This window comes from Epinephelus moara, chromosome 15, assembly GCF_006386435.1.
Source record: "Epinephelus moara isolate mb chromosome 15, YSFRI_EMoa_1.0, whole genome shotgun sequence".
NCBI classification, from domain to species: Eukaryota; Metazoa; Chordata; class Actinopteri; order Perciformes; family Serranidae; genus Epinephelus; species Epinephelus moara.
The window spans coordinates 7,360,391-7,382,025 of record NC_065520.1 but is presented as its reverse complement, the minus strand read 5'-3'; the positions used below and the strand labels follow the sequence as shown (position 1 = coordinate 7,382,025).

General features: G+C 40.7%; 1 protein-coding gene across 4 annotated transcripts in view; it reads left to right on the top strand.

Moving 5' to 3' along the window:
- dmd (dystrophin) overlaps positions 1–21,635 on the top strand; it is a 353,683-nt gene that overhangs the window by 227,925 nt on the left and 104,123 nt on the right. For all 4 annotated transcript variants that reach the window (XM_050063154.1, XM_050063152.1, XM_050063151.1 and 1 more), the window contains 9 exons: positions 1,610–1,710; positions 2,299–2,410; positions 2,501–2,614; positions 2,918–3,073; positions 3,173–3,343; positions 5,736–5,918; positions 9,328–9,462; positions 12,679–12,828; positions 21,458–21,619. In XM_050063154.1, coding sequence (XP_049919111.1) covers positions 1,610–1,710; positions 2,299–2,410; positions 2,501–2,614; positions 2,918–3,073; positions 3,173–3,343; positions 5,736–5,918; positions 9,328–9,462; positions 12,679–12,828; positions 21,458–21,619 — 1,284 coding nt within the window. The remainder of the gene's footprint in view (positions 1–1,609; positions 1,711–2,298; positions 2,411–2,500; positions 2,615–2,917; positions 3,074–3,172; positions 3,344–5,735; positions 5,919–9,327; positions 9,463–12,678; positions 12,829–21,457; positions 21,620–21,635) is intronic.

The following is a 21,635-nucleotide window of genomic DNA, read 5'->3' as shown; positions in this document are numbered from 1 at the left end:
GTGTGTTTTGGGTCAACAAAGCCAGAGACTTGGACACTGGAGCCACGGTTCAAATTTCATCCATTACAGACAAAAAAATTAATTGAAAGCATTTTGTCTGATAGTGAAAGTAAATATGCCTGGGTTGATTGTGGTTTGTTATCTGGTTGCTGGTGGATTGTGAAAGGAGGATGAGAAATTGATTTGGTCAGGCATGTCTCAGATCAACATGAAGCCATGTGCAGTTAGCGTGAGACAGTCCCAAAACACTTGTGTGAGACTGGAGTACGACACAAGCTTTGTTAAGAAATAACACAAATGTATTGCTTCTGTCTGACTGACACAGTCTGGATGTAAAGGTGCTGTGAAGTACACGCCAGCTGGCATTACGAGCATTGATAGTACAAATCACAACCCTACAATCCATGATTTCTTACACTGTAATCAAACACACACAGTGAACCTCAAAAGGCAGTTTGTGTATTTAACCTTTGTTTGAATGGCATTTTGATGACTGTGTAACAGGTTGTTTAGTGTCTGCTGGATATATTTCTTTGCAAAAGCTGGTCAAAGGTGCATGAAAACAATATACATTCATTACAGTATTGAGATGCCACCACAGTAATGACCCTAAGACCCTCCACCATTGAAGTAGGAGGCAGCATCAAACCAGAGTTACATATGACTGCGATATAGTAATATCTCTGTTGTCTAATGGTATATATCATATTATATCTCTCCTATTACACAACCCTGTGGGTGGAAGGCTGTCCATCAACAGGTGGTCATGGGTTCAAAGAGAGTCACAGGCATTATTTTTGTATTATTTTGCATTGTGATGTATCACCTCCTCACCCTTCCATTGGATCTTTAATAAGAGAGCTCAGAAGTGAAAGTGGTAGTTTACAGAAAGAGGCTCGTCCATGTGTTTCCCTGCTCTCCACTGGAGCTGGATACAAATCATTGAGCGAGAGAGGGGGAGGAAAGAAAAGAAAAAGCCAGAACTTTGAGCAAAAATAGTCTCTAATGCCTCCCTGCTTGGGATTCAGTGTTGCAGCAGAAGGATTGTGGGTAAGCCATAGTAACTGACGGATGTCCTGTCCAGGGGCTGTGCTTGAACTAAGCTAAACTAAGCCTCTTGCCCCAAATCTTCCACTGCAACCCACCTAAAGTTCACCAGGAATTCCCTCACCTATCCACTTGTAATTCATCCTGCACAGCAGGGTAAGCAAAATCAAATAGTGTGAAAAGGCTTTCGTTACAAAATGTTAACAGTGGCAGCCCCGTAACCTCTCATGCTCGTCATCCCTCACTCTGCTATTTCCCCTGCTTTTCATAGATCCTCACACACACAAAGTCAGGAGAATAGAATCTATTTTACATCTGGATCTCCTCCTATTGCAGCAAACGCTCCATTTTTTATGTATTTATCCGTTTATTTAGTCTTGGCCCGACTCAGCACCCTACTTTCTACATCTGGACCTCCTCCCACTGTGTACACAACCTCCACCTGTCAGGCAAAGTGGCCAAAAGAGCTCTTCTGACTTATGTCTTCTCTCTATATCCTTCTACCCAACCATCCACCCTGCCTCTGCCTTTTTTCCACCATGTCTCTTTTTCACCCCTGCAGAACCTCCAGGTGGCTCTGGCTGAACACCAGGGGGAGGTGGACTACCTAACATCAGCTGTGGAGCAGGTCTTCCAGAAAGCTCCACCAGACATCAGCCAAAAGTGAGACATGGAAAATAACAGAGTGCTATGTAATCCACTGAAGGAAAGTTTGACACAAGAAGGAATTTGGTGCATTGGACATGTGGGATATGCTGGTAGTATTTCGGTTTTGGGAGCATTCTTTGGACATGTATACAGCAAATTCAGAATATATGTCTTAACTGGGGATTTTACCACATTGAGGGAAACACTGCCTCTTGCCTCTGTGCTTTGACATGAATGTGTTGTACGCAAACCAACTGTTTGCAAGGCTGAGGTAGAAATGCATGCCCAAAAGAAAAGCCCACATTTCTGGTCTGAAGGAGAAACACACCTACTTTTAAACTTCATGAAAGACGGATATCAACAGGCTTTTTGGGTATGCTAAAATATTGCAAGGACGAGCTTCTCAAGGAGGTGATTAGAGAAATTAAAGAGGGAGGCTGTGTTCTCATGGTCAAACAAGTCCGCCACTGGAGGAAAACTTTGAAAAAGTCCTGGCACAAGGGAGAGCTGTTCCACTTTTCCTTATATTCATTTTTATTAGCATTCTAAACAGCGTAGTAGGAATGAAGACGCAAGCCAATAAGCCTCTTTGATTTTCTGCAGGTATCGCATAGAAATGGATGCCGTCATGGCGCGTTGGAGAAGACTCGGCACCACGCTGGCAGACAACGCCCAGAGAATACAGGAGCTCATGGCCAAACTGATGCAGTTTGAGGTGCGACTGATCACAGGGAGTACGATACGTTGCTAGATCTGCTCGTGGACATATCTTTATTTTAATACCCATTTCTTTTCTGTTGGCCAGAATGATGTAAAGACTTTAAAGAAGTGGATGGCAGATGTGGATGTGTTTCTGAATGAGGAATGGCCGGCTCTGGGAGACTCTGAAGCTCTGGAGAAACAGTTAGAGCAATGCACAGTAAGGAAACCATGCATCTTGACATTACTTGACATTAAACTATTGCTTCTCACCATGAAGTTACTTTTTTTCTCTCAGAAATTTCTTGGAATAAAAATGCCTCAGGGAATTCATAAAATATCCCAGAGTCTGTAAAATATCTCTCAGTGAAGTAAAAAGGCAATTGAAACTGAGCAAGCACCTTTTTTTCATGACTTTTTTCATGACTACTTGTAAAGAAATTAAAGGTTTCTCAATAAGACTGGAATTATGATGGTAATAATTTCACCTGCATAACCTCCGTCCTGCACTGTGATTGGCCAGGCTCTGGTGAACGACATCCACACCATCCAACCCAGTGTCAACGGCATCAATGAAGTGGGTCTGTACCTAAAGAAAGAGGCTGAGCCACCGTTTGCCATCCACATCCAGAAAGAACTAGACGAACTCAACGGCCAGTGGGAGATGGTCTGCAAACAGGTGTGTAACCTTCATCCAGAGGATGTTTTTTCCTGCTTTAATGTGTACATGTAACCTCGAGTGTTTGCGTTGCTATGTGGGTTTTTCTCCTCTGTCTAGGCCTACGCTAAGAAGTCCGCTCTGAAAGGCGGCCTTGATAAGACCATGGCTCTGAGGAAGGAAATGCAGGAGATGCAAGAATGGATCAACCAGGCAGAGGAAGACTACCTGGAGAGAGATTTCACATACAAGACACCTGAAGAGCTTCGCAAGGCCGTGGAGGAGCTCAAGGTGTGTGCGTGAACAGAACATGCAGTACATTGCTATCCCCTTCACTTGTGGCAAAACTGATATGGGTCAGTACCAATACCAAAATCTTGAGCACTTCAGCAAGCATTCACCCGCCACCAGGTAGTCAAGTCCTCTATCCTTTACTTTTTTGCTTTCTCATTCAGTCAACCAGTCAAGCAATTTACCTTTCACATGAAATCATGAGACACATTTACAGTGAAATGTTTTCCCATCAATCTCTTCAATGTATATATGTGTGTGATTGGGCAGACCTTGGCAGCATCTTCATTTAGGATCCAAGTGGCTGAGGATAGAAGCTCGTCCTGAGCCTCTTAGCACTGGCTTGGTATATTCGGTTCCTTCTTCCCGACCTTGGCAGGGAGAAAAGGCAGTTATCCCTGTGGCTGGGATCTTTAATGATTCTCCTGGCCTTATTTTTGTGGCTTTTTTTTTTTTTTTTAACGTTATGATCACTGTTCCTACGGTGGCAAGTTTACATACAGTAGTCGACTGTAACGATAAAATGAAAGGATGTGTTGCTGCCTTTTCATCTTTACTAGTTAACAGCTGGCTGAAGACTGATAAAAAAATAATTTGATTCACTTTGCTGCTCAAAGTCTACTGCCGGCAACTACCGGCAACTTTATAGTACATAACTCAATGCATGAATTGACGTCATGAATCAGTCAACACAACTTAAATGTCAATATGGCAACAAACCACTCCATTGCCTCCATTTGTTTTTATTGTCTTTCTTGCATGACACACACTTTAGTAATAATTGGATCTTCAAGCTCTTGAAACAATTAAACACTATATGAATTTCAACCAGATTATTCTGTGTCCTTACAAGCGTCGTTTCAGTGTGCTCCAGCAGCACCACACTCCCAGTCTGGGGTGAAACACCCTCTGCCTTGCCTTTCTCATCACTGATTCAGTATGCAGCGTCCAGGTCAGACCCTCAGTGATGTGGACATCAAGGTACTTGAAACTTTCCACCTGCTCCACCAAGGACCCGTTGACACTTCACTGTCTCTACAAAAAGTGAAATAGTTTCTCTTCAACCCTGAACTGCTTTATACTGATATTTGTCTCACTGAATATTTGTCCATTTTTACACCTGTGTACTTTTTCTTGTATTTTGGCTTTCTGGCAGCCCTTACTCTTTTAAACTGGCAGAATAATAATTTAGAATACTTTTCATACAGTCCCCTATTGAACTGAATATTGTCTGCCAGGTTTGAAAAGGTCTGCATGGTTTCATGGCTTGGACAGTCGTCTTTTCTTTTTCGCCAGGGTCATCCATATCCTCATTTAAATTGCCTGTGTATCTTAGCTGTAGTTCTGAATATGTAGAGTTTGGTGGAGCCCTGTTTGGATTTCCCTGACATGTGGGCCTATTCATTAAAATCATGATCTTGGTCTTCTCTATATTCACAGCAGAGGCCCACATCTGACCAACTTTATGCAGCTGCTTTGCTCTGTCACTCTCTTCTGATCCCGGTTAATTCCAGGTCGATAACGCCCCCGTCTGCTGCCTCTCTTGTCATTGTTGAAGTTGAAAACCAGCTCTCTTTCTTTCTTTTTTTGGCCCTCTCTTTATCTCCTCCCCTCGCTCACTGCTTCGAATCTGTTTTTTCAAACCCCCTCTCCACTCTCGTTCCCTCCGCTCTTCAATTTTGTATAAAATTGCATCAATTCTCCTATTCAACGCTGTACATTTTTGAGCTTTCATAACTTTAATGCAATGTGTTTGTGATGTAAATTTATTTGCTTTGTGATATACCCAAAAAGCTTTGGCAGTAGTAGTCCCCTTCCATTCACCCGTGTGCCTGAAAAACTTTGCTTGAGAGTCGAGTTGAAAATTAAAAATTGATTTCACTCTGCTTGCTCTCGCTAATCTCCCCCCTCCCACTCCTCCCTCCTTTCACCTCCTCTTCCTTTCCTCAACTCCCCCTTTCTACTCTGAGCTTAAAGGAAACTCCATTCGTGAATCCGTTCGCTCGCTTATTCTCTTAATCCCCCCGTCTCCTGCTCCCTCCCTCCCTCGTTTGGGAAAGTATTAGCTACACTCCTTCATTCATTGATTCGTTGGCTTACTTGCTCGCTCCGTCTCTCTCTGTCTCTTTACACTCGGTGGCTTTGTCAACAGAAGATACATTGATTCATTTGTTTGTGCATCCATCCCTCCATCCATTACACCCTCTCTTACTCTTTCTTTCTGTTCCTCTTGCTCTTTATCTCTTGCCACCTGTATCTCTTTTCTTTCACTGTCCACTTTCACTTTTAGGATTTTTATTGACATGACGAGACTTGTTCATACTCACAAACTAAATCAACTGAGATGCTAAAGTGTCTCCTGTTCAACTCATTTACTCTGTCTCTCCATCAGAGGGCCCAGGAAGAGGTCCACTCCAAGGAGTTAAAGGTCAAACTCCTGACTGACAGTGTCAACAGTTTCATCGCCAAAGCCCCACCCACTGCCCATGATGCCTTGCGGTCTGAATTGGACGTGCTGACGGCCAACTACCAGCGCCTGTGTAGCCGGCTGGATGGGAAATGTAAAACTCTGGAGGTACAAACTCTCTCTGCTCATTTAGAAGTGTTAATGGATAACCTCGGCATGACAAACTATTAAAAGGGGGAAAGGATGGGAGGGTGTGTTTGTGTGTGTGTGTGTGTGCCCAAGGTAAAAACACCCTTACATGATGTGTCAAGGCCGTAGTGCATACATACATCAGTGCCAGCTCTGCAGGGCATGTTGTTGTGTATGTGGGTAGATGACTGTGTGAGTGCACATAGTTTATTATAGATGAGCTGAGGGTAAACGAGATCAGCCAAGCAACACCGTTTCAGGCTCTTTTTCTTGCATTTTAGATGTTACCTCGTGACCTTCAAATTGTAAGCGTTATCAAAAACAAGTCAATTTGAATGAATGCTCAACGTTTTAATGTTTAATGTTCAGGCTGGAGGTGATAAATATGATGGAGATACAAGCTGGATAAATACATGTTAGCAGAAAATATTCCCTGTGAAAAGCATAGACAGTATATTCTATGGTTTGGAGGCAGAAATCGCAGAGGCGGATATCTGAAAGCTATCTGTATGGCCAGGTACCACTGTCATGGGATTTTTTGTCTTTTAATAATTTGTGTGTCTTTGAATAGACCGAGACTTTATTAAAGTACTTATTATGTAAAGTTTTTTTAGTTTCAGCAAAAGCAAATGGTGTATTATGTACTCCTCAGATGGCCGTTCTTCCGACTTTGGTGTGTTCATGAGCTTTAAGTTGTAAACAATATTACCGCTACAAAGAAGATGTGTTGTATTTTCTCTGCTCAGAGCACTTAAACACACCTTGATAGTGTCAAGCAAAAGAAACTGATCAGGTGAGCCATGACGTATGACTGGAAACTAATTTTTAAGATTATTATTATTTAAGATATAACTTGCACCTCAAAGATGGACAGATTGTTGGTCAGTAGCATTTGTGTAACATCATAGTAAGCTTACATAGCCCACCTAGATAAAAGCTAAATGCTGAATCAGTGCATTAAATTGAATATTTATGAATGTAAACTTATACATGATGACTGAGAATGTATTGAGAAGTTTTGTGGGGCGGGCAGCACTAGAGTCAAACGTGCTTGTACTACAACAAAGTGTCATGAACATCAAAAAGACATTGCAAAAAGTGTCAAAGCAAGAAAGTTTTGATCTGTTTACATGAATCAACTCAAAGGAATCGATACTGTAAAAAGAGTCAGTCCACCCATAAATACTCAGATGGAGCTCAGGGCTCATCCTAAGGATGGCTGCAATGTTTCAAATGTGTTTACTGGAGAAAATCTTCCCTGTCTGAAGCTCAGTTACCATTAGATTAGAATAATACATAAAGTTACTGCAGCTCTGTGATGTCCACAAAATGTTCTGCACAGTGCCTCTTATTTGGAGTTGCTCGTATTGTTCTTGCTGCTGTGTGATGGCTGCAGGTATTTCCAAGCTATTATCATGGTGTACAGGGTACAGATGACTCCAGCCCACGTCCTGGAGGGGGGGTCCATAGAAAGGTTTATGGTTGACCCTTAAATGATCAAGAACAGCAATTTACTTACTGACTTTTATCACTGACCATTCAGGTGTCTGGAGGTTCTCAAAGTCTTAAAATGTCTTCAGTTCAGTTATATAAATATTAGGCCTCAACAGTCATTAAATAGTCCTAAATGTGAATTTGTGAATTATAACACTTTATCTAATTTCATTTATCCATCTTTTAATTTCTTTTTGTCAAAATGAGTCAAGGTCTGCTGTGTAGAAGTCCACATTTTTAATGCTACAAATCTTTTAACCTACCACTTAACCTAATATTGTCATTTTACTTCACACTTGCCCTTTCCTGTTGGCAAAGTGTAGATTGATTTAACTCACTCTAATAACCATATTCCTAAATAAAACCCACCTCTGCACAGGACCACATTGACATTTCCTACCTTTATACTTACCTGCAATACTTGAATAACAAAAAGATCATTTGTCTAAAAATCAATCTTAAATTTCAGCCTTGAAATGTTAAAATGATCTTGAAAAGGTCTCAAAAAGCATTTAGTTTAAGTGTCTGATATCTGTAGACACCCTGGAGTCACACATATGTATTACATGATAAATTTATTGCTGTCTCTGAAACACATTTCACCTTGTCATGTGATGCCCCCAGCAGATATTGTGAAAATTGTGCAGCTGAAATTCGAGGAGCAGAGGGGCAAGTTTCTGGCTAAAAAAAAAAAAAAGTATGAAGAAGCACCAGGTATGTCTGGTGAAGCTGAACGTGAGGAGGTGGGGAGTTAATGTTAGGCAGGCTACCAAATAAAACTAGAGTGAAGATATTGGTGTTATATGACAATATAATAATGCTTCAAAGTTAGGCAACATTTTTACTCACAGTACATCAGATTTTCTGCAGAAGCCTGGGTTATATTTAGTGATCTAATCTTATTTTAATTCTTCTCCTCTCTACTACTGAGTCTTTTTTTTACCCTCACACCCTCCCATTAACAGATACTTAATTTTTTATAGTTGTAATATCTGACGACATGTTTCTGATGAATGATGGGTGAAACATTTCGGGCAAGGAACACCCTTTCAGAAGGCACATGACACAGAGCAAGAAAAGGAAAAGAGCCCCCTGTTAAAAATAATAATAATAATTGAAATAAGGCCTGACATCCAGACATTGTCCCGTCTGCGAAAGAAGCCTGTTCGGGCAGTGTGAGCACAAGTGGGTTTCTCTTTTAAGCTTTTGGCTTCATGAAAAGCTGCTGTCAAAATGTCTGTCCACTTGTTGATGCTATACACTACATGCTGCTACCAACGATGTCTTACAGCCATCAGCTGGTGCATTACAATGTTGGCTAACGCCTTTACAATTTGCTTTTTATGTGTTTGTGTGAAATCTGCTTTCTTTTGTTGAACATATTTCCAGATTTAGCTCCATTTTACATCCCGGGAAGCCAATTCAATCTTTTCAGCCAGACAGAGGCAACTGTTGCTAATTTGCAGGCAGAAACAAACTAATCAAACATGTTGATGTTGAACAGATGCTGCTATGACAGCCTGCGCCAAAGCTGAATACGTGAATAAAAAAAAACCAAACACCACGAGAAAGTGGCATCTATAGTTTTCTGCTGCTACCTATCCTTGTCTCTCTCTTCTTCTCTCTTTGTGTTCCCTTGACGTGAGTCTCCTCCCTGTCTTTCCACTCTCCTTTGTGCCTCATTTTCTTGAGACATAATTACCTCTGCGTCTTGGCATTCTTGGTAATTCAACTTCATGGTTGAAGACTCTCTATCTCTCTCACGGTTTGTCTTTTCCTGCTGATGTCCAGCTGTCTTTGTTGTTGTTTGTTTGTTTGTTTTTTATCAATCAGTTCCTCTTCATCTCTGTCTGTACCTCCTGGTGATTGTGTTGTATATGTGTGTGTTTTGTAGGAGGTGTGGGCGTGCTGGTGTGAGTTGCTCTCCTACCTGGAGCAGGAGAATGCCTTCCTGGACCAGTTGGAGCAGAAACTGGATGAGACGGAAAACCTTCAAGGAGGCGCAGAGGAGCTGCAGGAGGCGCTGGATGTGAGTATGAAGAGAAGGAGAAATGAAGTGAACATGCATGCAGTGCACAAGTTTTACATTGCAGAGAAAATGCAAGAAGTTTTTATGATGTAAAATGTGTCAAAATGGGACTTGGGGGATAAGGAGGAGGCAGGTTCTGTTTTGCCCCTCTATAAAGCAGGAGGCAGGGGTGCTCCTGCGTAGCTCCCACCCAGACCCTTGTGCTAAGAGTTTAGCCTTCTTAAATCCTGCAGAGCCGATCACATCAGTGATCCTATGTGTTTCCCTTGCGCCCTCACAGCAGTGCGCACAGCTGTTGTGCTCAGACAGCAGGGCCGACTGCAGCCAACCTGGGACGTCTCCTCCCGCAAAGCAAAGCCGTGTCTTGCGCTAAACTGATTGGCTGTAAACATTTGTGTTTGTGCTTGAGACTAGAGAGTAAGCCCTGTCTGTCTGTATTCATCTTTCATCATATCAGTCTTACTCTACTGTTTACTGATTGCTTTCAGTTATATTGGAGCTGTATGAAATTACTGCTGATGGAAGCAGGAGCTTTTCTTGGTTCCAGTGGTGGGAGAAGTTCTCAGATATTTTACTTAGGTGAAAGTATTAATTATAGAAATATTTTGTTACAAGTAAAAGTCATACATTTAAAGCTAACTCATAAAAGTCCCACAGAGCGCTGTCCGCTTGATTAGTCAAAGTTTTTGTCACTGAATGTGTCCCCGTCTACCAACTTAGACACTGCACATCCATGGGTCCCCAGCAATACACCCGCCAAGTGTGAAGTGGATTGGATCAGATATTTCTCGAGATATGTGAAGGACAAATAGACATACAGAGATTCTTTGCTTTATACTTAAATGATGTAATTGGATTGTGATTAGTGATGCATTAATGTGTCCATCACTTTAACAGTGCAGCTGTTAATGTAGGGCTATTTCTAATCACTTTATATATTTATAGATAGTTTAATCAATAATAATACACCATAATGTGTATGAAGTAGCATAAAATTAAAATGCTAAAGTAAAGTACTTCAAAATTGTAGTTAAGTATAGTGCATAAGTAAAAAGTTACATTCCATCACTGCTAGTTTTCTTGTTGTTAGTGGTGCTATTCTTAGATTAAGATTATAATTTATTATAAGATGAGAACATATTTGGTTTTTAAGTACTGCAGACAGGGATAGTACAAGCAGAAGCAGCCTAGACAAGCTTTTAGGTGAAGAGCTGCAGGCAGCAGGCTCTTAATGCAGTTTGGGACCAGCACCACTTGAACACATCTTCTACAACGTTCGCTGTGCCCTGCTGTGTTGTGCAAATACACTCAAAGTGTGCCAGCACAGCTCAACCATCGTGGTTGCTCACGGCTCAGCTTGGCATGAGATTGCCCAGTTGTATTGAAAAAACTGGATTTTGAGGAGGCTGACCACTTTGAGGCAAAAGTGTTTCCCACTCTGAACAGACACCAGACCATCAAGGAGAGAGTTTGATCCTTGTGGGCTTCACAGGGATTTCTTCTTTTAATTCAACAATTACTAGGAGAACTCAGGCCTCCCTCAGCTATGAGCCTGGCCAAAATACAACCCCTACCACCACCATAAAACGAAAAGAACACCTGCCACCCTACCAAGGAGCCCAAAAGGCTTATGTTGAGGAAACATGAAAAACAAAAAAAGACAAAAGGAAATAGAGAGGGAACAAAGAAATGAGTAAACAACCAATATTAGGAAGACTGATGAATAGGTAAATAGAAGGCGGGATTGAGCTGTAAAGTGTGGAGGATGAAAGCTGCCAAAATAAAATACAATTAAATAATTAGGTAATTAATTATTTAAATAAATACAGATAAAAATGAATAGATAAATGTAAAAAAAAAACCCATTTGAAATCAATCAAATAAATGCAAACGTGCATTAATACATTTTTAAAAAATTAAAATGCATAAATAAAAGGGAAAACTAAATAGGAATGTAAATAAATAGGGGAATTAATAAAGATGTTAAGTAAAACAGAACTATCCATTTATGTAATATTTTATCCATTAATAATGCCTACATTTATTTTTAATATTAATTTTGGTACATTCAGTGGCATTTTCATTCATTTATCAAGTAATTTATTTAATTATTTTTGACTTTGGCAGCTTCTGTCCTCCATCGAAAAAGGCAGTTGTGCCTTTATTTCAGAATAAACTATTTTAAAAGAACCAACAAGGTTTATGTGAAGCCATAAGGCCAGTAAACATTCTCATTTTTCCATTTATACTTTACCTAGAGACCTACCATTACCTAGAGTAATTACAAAATTATGGTAATCATTGAACACAATCAGATTCTCAAACTAACATAGCAACAGATGGAAGTATGGGTGAGATGCAAAGAAAGGACAATTACACTTTAAGGAGGAAAAGAGACGTTTTTTGTTTTTTTTTCTCATACCTCGAGGAGTCAGTGGGGAGAGATAACATTAAGAAGAAATATGTGATGTGAGATATTTCTGGAAAAGGTGATTTTCATCAGATAAAAGCATATATGAAAGAGATTATGTTAGGGGATAAAGAGATTGAGTGTGTTGGCCTCTCTGAGGATGTTGATGTTATGTAAGACACACAGATATAAAAAAAAAAAAGAAATCTTGAATCCAATGGAATTTATGTTGAATCTTGCAATTACAGACACTGAGGCTTCCTGGCCTTCCCGGGGAAATAAAGTAAAAGGCTTATGTGTTAACCCTAACTCATTAATTTGCTTAAACTGTGCTTTTGCAGATTGCCTTAGATGTTACATCCAGGGATTTCATGAGATTAAACAATGCAAAAAGCTTAAAGCCTCGAGACCACGGATGCATTCTTTCATTTAGGTTTGTACAGAGCAGCAAAATGCAAATAACTGCCCACTCAGCTGTATTCTACTACGCTAAATGCTCTACTGACATCGGCCAAAGAGACCTTTATGGGGATTTCAGAAGATGTGAAAAGCTGTTAAGCACCGAGGTCGGACGAACAAGGGCTGCTTGACCTCTTTTAGCCTCTACATGTCAGCACCTCATACTCTTATCCTGCATAATTTTCAATATGCTGCTGCTGCCTCATCATGACTCACCTTCAAACAAAACAACATCACTTTGTGTGCATATTTTTCTGTGGTTTCACTTAATGGAAGCTACCACGGTAGAATTTTTAACTACTAGTTATATGGCCAGGTGTGACTGATGATGTCTTGTGTGTGTACAGAGTCTAGAGGTTCTTCTGCGGCACCCTGAGGACAACAGGAACCAGATACGGGAGCTCGCCCAGACGCTGATGGACGGAGGTGTTCTGGATGAACTAATACAGCAAAAACTGGATGCTTTCAATACACGATGGGATGAGCTCATGGCAAGGGTAAGACATACAGTAACATTTAAGAGTTTGGGTTTAATATATTTTTAGCAGGAGCATTCTGCATCACTTCAGATTGTGTTCTGGTGTGTTGGTTGGTGAACATGAGTTGTCACAACAGTCACATTGTCCCACATCTCTGAAACTGTCGGATTGTTGCTGCAGGCTGTCTTTGGTTGCTTTTGGACGAGTTTTACAGTACATTGTTGGACCAGAGTTTTGATTGACAAACATAGTTTTCACCAGCAAAGAGAACAAAGCTTTGGGCACAGCATGTACTTTTTGGCTGGAGATGCTTGTGACTGCAAGATAAACACATTTTCAGAATCTGTGCATTTTCTTTTCTGACTAAGATTTCTTTTGCAATAGTCGCCTTTTGTTTGGAACAGCCAAAAATCACACGATCGAGGGGGCCTAAGGCTTGCCTATAGAGCTGCCATTAGCACAGCACCCACCTGCTTGGACTGATGACAAAGTGGCAGAGTAGTTCTACATCTTTGATTGTGATTGTGATTCTGTTTTACGTTTAGACGAATAAATGTCTATAAAAATCTTTACATCCTGATACAGGTCAAAACACACACTTAAAAATACATATACTGTAAAAATACAGATTAGATTTTTTTTTTCATTTAAATCCTTCTTTTGAATCTTTAAAGTAGAATTCTACTCCATTCAGGAATTGATGTAACTGCTGCAGCCAAGGACAGTCCAGGACAAGGACGGTCATCATTTGAAGGCTTTATTCCAAAACATTTCTCGAATAAAAAATCTTAGGTAAGATGTTGAGGTGCTTTGATTTGTTTTAATTTCTCTCAGCCACTTCAAGACAGTTAATCTTTTCATACTGAGGATATTTATCTTTTAACAAACCTCGTCTTTTTTGTTCCTGTGTGAATATTTAACCCATGACATCATCAAGAGGTACTCTATTAGATCATGGCTCAATCCCAATACACACCTTGTCCCTACCACTTAACCCTTACCCCTCTGTTTTGCATGCGCAGGTCTAGGTGTAGGGTGTCCCACTTCTAATTGGGATAAAGGGGGAAGGTAAAGTTTTAGGGATACTTTTCAGAAGCACACTCCCTACTGAATGTTATGAGTAATCATTATTACTAAAATGCTCAAAAAAATATCTTAAAAAAAATAAATAAAACCTTACAATAACCATCATACTATCTTAGTTTAATGTTGTTTCAACGTATTTAGGTCCCTTTACAACAAAAAAATTGCTTGTGGTATGCTGATGTCTCGGTAGCTAAGTAGGCAGGAAGCTAACTAGGCAAGAAGCTAACTAGGCAGGTAGCGAACTAGGCAAGAAGCTAACTAGGCAGGAAGGTAACTAGACAATAAGCTAACTAGGAAGGTAGCTAACTAGGCAGGCGGCTAACTAGGCAGGCAGCTAACTAGGCAAGAAGCTAACTAGGCAAGAAGCTAACTAGGCAGGAAGGTAACTACGCAAGAAGCTAACTAGGAAGGTAGCTAACTAGGCAGGCAGCTAACTAGGCAAGAAGCTAACTAGGCAGGTAGCTAGTTTTAATTTGTTTTGCTGATTTGTGCATAACCGTCCCACATTTTGACATATTTCCATATCGCATTCCTCCCATAATGGCATATGATGCCTGAAATTTAACTAAACTCCTCTGCGCTCCTCTAATATCAGGGCCTAATGGCAAGGTATGCTGAAGCACAGGTTGCTAAATTAGCCTCCAGACCACTGCTAGTGACCTGGTAATGAAGCTAAATTAAGTTGTGAACAAACCAGAAGTGTCCATGCTTCATCAGATAAAAAGCAAATATCATTATTTTGGTTCGAAATAAAGTAATTCATTAATTCATTCATTCTGTAGCGTCCCTTAACAATGAGGCTACAATGAGACTTTTTATTCCTTAACTTTACACAGGCTCTTGTCACTGTTGTCAACTCCTCAGTAAGAAAAGTAGCCATTGGCTGTCCTAAAAGTCACTAGAAGTCTCTAAATGATGTCATCGCCCAATTTGCATAATTTTCCATATGCATGTCATTGTAATGGCTGCTGTAGGAGAGAGGAATAACGTCGTGGGAGAGACAAAAACTGAGTAAAAAAAACACCCTGAATATGTTTAGAACTACAAATGAACCTTCTTTCAGTGATTCATATTAGACAAAGAAAATTTTACATTTACATCCCGCCCTGACTGTAAACCAGGTCGGGATCAGCCAGCGGCGGTTCCGCGCATGCGCGATTCACTTACAGTCTGGATGTAGAGGGGTTAACATCTCCTGCTCTGACTGCTGCTGGGAGGGAGGACTGGACTTTTGTGATTTTTTCACGATTTTAAGATTTGTCGTTTGGCTTTGATCAGTGGGTGGTGGATTTGTTGGAGAAAGACTGTGGTGAGTTTTATTTGATCCACAGTGCCACAACTGGGTGGCAGATTCTGTGGCAGCTGTGGGCTGTACCCAGCATACCCGCAATGTGGTTAAGTCTTGAGAAGATGTTCTGAGGTAATCCAAAATACGCTCTTTTCAGTTAATCAGTGTCTGTTGGTGAGTCTTTGCCCATTGGGAATTATAGGCTCTGATTGGTAGTGACGTCAGAGGGCCTAAAAGGTGACACAAGAAGAAATACTATATGAGATTTAGGATCTTAAATCACCACCACTTTAAAATGAAAACTGTTGAACCAATTAATCCTTGTTTTAAACTGTTTTTAAGTGTCCTTTTATATTTAATTGCCTTGTTTGTCTGTTTTATGTTCATTACGTCTGTTTTCATGTGTAGCACTCAGTGCTTATAATGTCTTAATTGTAAAGCACTTTGTGCTGCATTTCTTGTATGAAAAGGGCCATATAAACAAAGTTTATTGTTATTATTATCAAGGCCTTGAAAGATTGTCCCATTTCATCGAGAAAGATTTCAACCACTGCCTCTTAAAACTCTCCTTTGAGGGACAAATGGGCACTTGAAAACAAGGGGTAGGGGTAAAAATAAGAAATGGGAATGGGCCTGTGAATGTGAGACTAATTACATGTTTCAGCAGGAATTCAAATGTTGTATGTGTTGTGTAAGTTTAATTGGGTTGCAGTGCGAGGACAGAATTGCACTCACCATGTTTGTTAACCTTAAAGATACACACGATGTGTGTGGAATGATGAGGTATACTCAGTGTGAGCAACATCCGAAAACAATGCAGATAAATTGCTTCCCTGTTTACCACCATTTAGGCAAACAGGGAAAACACAACAGAAAAACATCTTTATTTATGTTATAATATGATTGGACAGAGTGACACATTTGAAAGTTGCTCGTAACTGCGATACAAAAACAACGCTTGATTTCCAGTAACAGTATTCTAACATAATACACATTAATTAAGAGATCTCGGCACATACACCAAGGGCGCAAGCACGTCCACTTGTTTTATTTCTTTTCCACTCTTAATCCCCCACCTTTTCTCTCATCTTCCCCTTCCTCCATTTATCACAACTTTCCTTTTCTTCTTGCACTTTATCATCCTCCTTTCTACCGTTTTCCCTTTATTTCATACCCTCTCCTCCTTCTCTTCTCCCCATTTCTCCCCCTGATTTTTCTGCCTTTTATTAATCATTTTCTTTCTCCTTCTTCTCAACAACTTCACTCTCTCGTCCTCCCTCCTCTTCCTAATTCTCCTCCTCTTTCTCCTCCTCTTCCTCTCCCAACATCTTCCTTTCCTCCCTTCCAGCCATCATCAGCGGCAGCAATACATTCTCAGCCTCTTGTGGTGATGCTCAGTGACAGATTAGACACACTTGCACCCACACACACACACACACACACGCATAGCGACACACACTCATTGCCCGCTGGGTTGATCCTCCCTCACAATAGAACCAGATTAATGTTCTCCTTGCAGCCTGATAAGCCTCCCTTTGTTTGTCTACCCATCAGAGACAGTGTGTGTGCGTGTATGTGTGTGTGTGAGGCACAGTCTTTTATTTCAGACTTTTTGTATTTTTTGGGAGGAAGTGTCACTGTGTGTATTGTCTGTGCGTATGTGTTTGAAAGCATTACAGAAGCTGGTGTCCTTTGTTTCGGTGTGTATGTCAGCATGTATGCATGTGAGGTGAGGCCGGGCAGCTCCGAACCCTGTTTGTTTGTCATCTATAAAGGGGACGAGGAGCTCAGAGACAGGACGCGGGTGTTTGTGAGTATCTCTGGAAAGACAGATGGAGGAGCAAAAGCACACTGAGACCAAAATATTGCCTTAATATTTTTTCCTTTTTTTGACCTGAGGGGACTGTATCCAGGGAATTTCTTTTTTAAATCTGTTTTTTCTTTCTTGATCAGTGCTGTTTGAAGAACACATTATCAAATCTCTGGGATCGTTTTGCGGGCCAGTTTTAGTGACAGCCATTTTTTAGCTCTCCAGACACTTAAGATGAAAACTAGACATCTCATTTCATTTAGAAACAAATTGACATCCAATGTAATTATCTTTTATTAATTAAAACAAGAACCCTAAATGCCCTCTTAATACATGATATCAATCTAACACCTTTAAATTGTAAGAATTGTAGAATTAAAAGGCACTATATTTACGCTTTGTTGTAAAATGCCAATGTAATATATTAATTACTCAGAGGAGTTATGATATCATAACTAATAACTTTAATTATGGCTGTGTTACCAGGGCCCTGTCACTGAGTGGAATGTAGCCATTAATCAAGTTATTAATAGCACCAGTGCTTTTCCTGTGATAACATGTAGAAATGTCTTCTGTGAAAAAGGCCTTGCTATATTCAACCCAATCGTCAGAATAACATTTGTTATGTTATTATGTAGCAGATATGTTGCGAATTTACTTCTCTTTACAGTATGTTTAAACATATTTGATGATCACGTTTTGGCTTAAAATACATGCTGTTGGTGGCACGCTCAAGGCTATAAATGCTGACAATGTCTTGCTAAAAATCCCCTGCTTTTGGTGGCACAATCACCATTTCAAATGCCATTTGAAATGACACTGGAAATGCAAAGACCCATTAAAAAATGCACGGTTTTGGTGGCATAATTGTCGCTGGAAATAAAACAGATTTCTAGCTAAAAAAAACACCCTAAGCCACAGCTGGATTCCTGCCGATGTCCCTCTAAAAAACACGAGTTTTTGACGAGTCAAGTCAAGGCTGGAAATTCCGCCAATTTTCCGTTAACTTTTGGTGGCACAATCACAGCTGGAAATTCCATTGATTTCCTGCGGAAACAGGATATTTTTCGTGGTACAGTTGCTACTGGAAATCCCACTTTTTTATTGCTAAAAATTACCTGCTTTTTGTAGCAAAATCATGGCTGGAAATGCCGCTGATGTCCTGCTAAATATCACCTGCTTTTGTTGGCACAACTGCTGCTAGAAAAGCTGCTGATATCATGATACAAAACATCCGTTTTTAATGGCACAATCAGGGCTGGAAATGCTGCCAGTGTCTCACTAAAATCAACCAGTACTGTTGTTTGTTGGTCTTAAACAATGGTGCAGCTTTGCAGCCACCAGCCAGGTGTCAGTCCTTTTAGTTGCTGTAACTGTATGTGGAGCAGGAACCCTGACGAGGATAAAGCCTCCTCACTCCATCTGGCATTGACACTGTTTTGATTGCCTTTATGCATAGAAATTGTAGATGTCATTCAATTCAAAGTTAGACATCAAAGAAGTCTATTTCTTATCTGTTCCCTACTTCTTATCCAAAGAAAAGTATTATAAGTTCAAGAGTCAAATAGCTGAATGTCAACATTTCCCCAGCATCAGATTGAACCAAGTTCAGCGGAGTGCAGGGGTCTAAGTAAATGCAGAGACAGTAAAATAAGTACATAATCTTATTATATCAATGTCCCACTTTAAACCTCATGTGGAGATAAATCCAGCCTGCACACGCAAAAAAAAAAAAATGTTGTCTTACATCTCCGTCTGCACGACTTCAGATCAAAGAGGCATGTTTGCCATTTTAATTTCAGCTTCTTGTAACAGCTGAAAACCAATAAGAGGAAGTGTGGTGCAGAGAATGCTGCTCGCGCTTTGCCGACGGCATTTCCGACACAAGGCAGTTAAGCAAACAGTGATTCTCTATCTCTCTTGTTCACAATCACTGCATTCGTGACTACGTGTCTGCGTGTGTGAGAGAAATAAGTAATAAGGGAAAACTGAGTGTTTAATGAGAATATGTATTCATGAGCCGACAATTGCCAGGGAAATGGAGTACATGGCCACAGGGAAGGTTGTTATCAATGTTTGTCTAAATATTTAATCTCACTCAACTTCTCATTTCATACATTATCAACTAAGACACATCCACTGGTAACATTAGGAGAACGTGTGTGTGTGTGTGTGTGTGTGTGTGTGTGTGTGTGTGTGCGTGCGTGTGTGTTGGGGTTAGACAGGCTCAGCGCTATACTTAGAGTCGTTATCCTTCCACATGAGCTTAGCATGCTCACCTGTAACCACATACACCCTCTCTGTCTCCCTCTAACATACGAGCTCATACAGGTTTGTGATGTAACAGGTCAGTTCACTAGTTAATCTTGTAGTTAGTCACCGGGGAAAAGGAGAGAGGAAACACTTGAGCATTTGCCACTTGCCAACAACAGGCATCAGAAGATCATTTGTGTTGGTGAAGACAGCGGCGTTGATGTGGTTGGTCACACGGAGACGACATGAGAGAGAAACCCCGGAGTCCGTCCTTCAAGAGGGTACACACGGGGAGTGTGTCTGTGTGTTTGTGTGTGTGGTGGTTGGTTGGGGTGTGTGTACATATCGCTCCATCTTGTGCCTGTGTTTGTGTGTGTGTCTGCTCGTTTGTAGGTACATGGAGGGGAATTGCGGGAATGCTGAAATGTTGCAGCTAAACCAGTTCATTTCAACAAAATCACAGCGATTGGTGGATTTATTTGTGGAAGCGAAGGAAATCTGCGCAAATTTTCTGCATCAAGTTCAACTTTGGTGAAATCGACATGGCAAATTTGCACCTTTGACCAGCAGCAACCCAGCCGAGGAAGGGCCGAAGATTCTACATGGAGGAAGCTACTGCAGCTCATTTGCTGTATTGCACCATTTACTTTCATTTAATTACCACGGTCAACGTGATGTCACAAAATCGCTGCCATCTTTGTTTGGGGAAAAGGGGGGCAGTATTCTCTCGTCTGTACACTCAAATTCAAGTTTAATTTCACAACCTTGAATTACATTCTTAATTACAGAATATTGAGGCCAACGTGGCCCTTGATTACTTTGAAGCCCTTTCTGGTGCTTCTAAGGCAAGATATGGGAGGAAACGCGCCCCCGCACTTGCTAGCATGACATGGTTGGTAACAAATGGATGCCTTGGGTTGTCTAACATGATACCACATACCTGCAAGTATGATTAAAGTACTGTAAAGTACTAAAGTAACTGGCCAAGCCTGGGCCTATAATGACCACCAAATTGCAAGACCAAACGTATCGACATAGAGTAATGGTATAACTATTATTCCAGTATTATACAACTTGTAAGACTTCTCACACTTGGGGGACCAGGGTCTGTTTTGACACTCCCATCTGTGATCATGTGATCCTTTCTGATGGCCGCCAGCCACCTTCTCCTTCAGCTGGTGTAATATGAAACTGAAGGTTTAAATTTTCAGTCTTGTTAGTTGTGCACAGGAGCTTTATAGCATGTTGGCATTTTGATGTCACAAAGAAAACCATCAGATAATTGCTTTTTCAAGCAGTTCTCTGCACTGCTGCAGACAGTATCAGAAGCGATCTTTTCCAAAGCAACAGCAGAAAAAGTTGAAACTAAGAATCTCTTTTTCACATAGTATTACAAACTGCTCAATAGAAAAGCAGTTGGTTTGTAGACAGTTTTGTGCTGATGGTAAAAATGCGCCTTTTAAATACAATATGTGAACATAGTGCCTTGTTAGCAACCAAACCAACCAGCTTGCAAATTGACAGTTAGCAAGCATTTCTGAGGTTTGCTTATTCCCTCTGCAATAAGACTGTTTATTGAATAAAAGTATGTACAATCATGAGAACAAAATACCAGAGAGAGAATAAACAACATAGTCCAGAAAAATTTGACTGTTGCCAGCATGTCCCAGACAAGCAGCAACATCTGGGCTGAAAAATAAAGCAAATGCGGAAGTTCCTCCAATGGCCACCAATGGCTCCAAGAATGAGATGGCAATGGCCAAAAGCCCGCAATGCCTGACCTTTACCAGATTGGAGAGGCAGTCTCATTTTTAACTCATCTATTGGCCTAATTTCAGCCTCTAAAATGCAGTTGGCTTTGTGTGCACACAGTTGTAGAGGCTGTGATGTCACTCAGCATAGGCTTTTTATACACTGACTGCAAAAACTAAGTACACTAGTTTGGATATGTGAATGAAATATCCCAATCTTCCCCTGAGGATTCTGTAAAAATGCATCTTGTCTGAATCTCATGGGTACGTTATCCAGAATTTCTCAGAGATTATTCAAGCTGTTGTTTGTGGGGAATTACTTTTATATACATGAGTCAGAAATTTTAATGTAGGAATACATGAAAACATCTACTGATGTGTTTCCTGTATTTATAGTCTACTTTATGTGTTTGTCTGGGTTTCTTTTGACGAGATGTGATACATTTCCTGTTTCCCCAGGCGGCGCTCAGGCAGAAGGAGCTGGAGAAGAGCGTCCAATGGGCTCAGGAGAATGACAAGTCGCTGAAACAGATCCAGGACTCGCTGGCCAACACCGACCGCCACCTCACTGCCTACCTGGCTGACCATATCGACGCCCAGCAAATACCACAGGAGGCTCAGGTAGCCATCAGTGTGT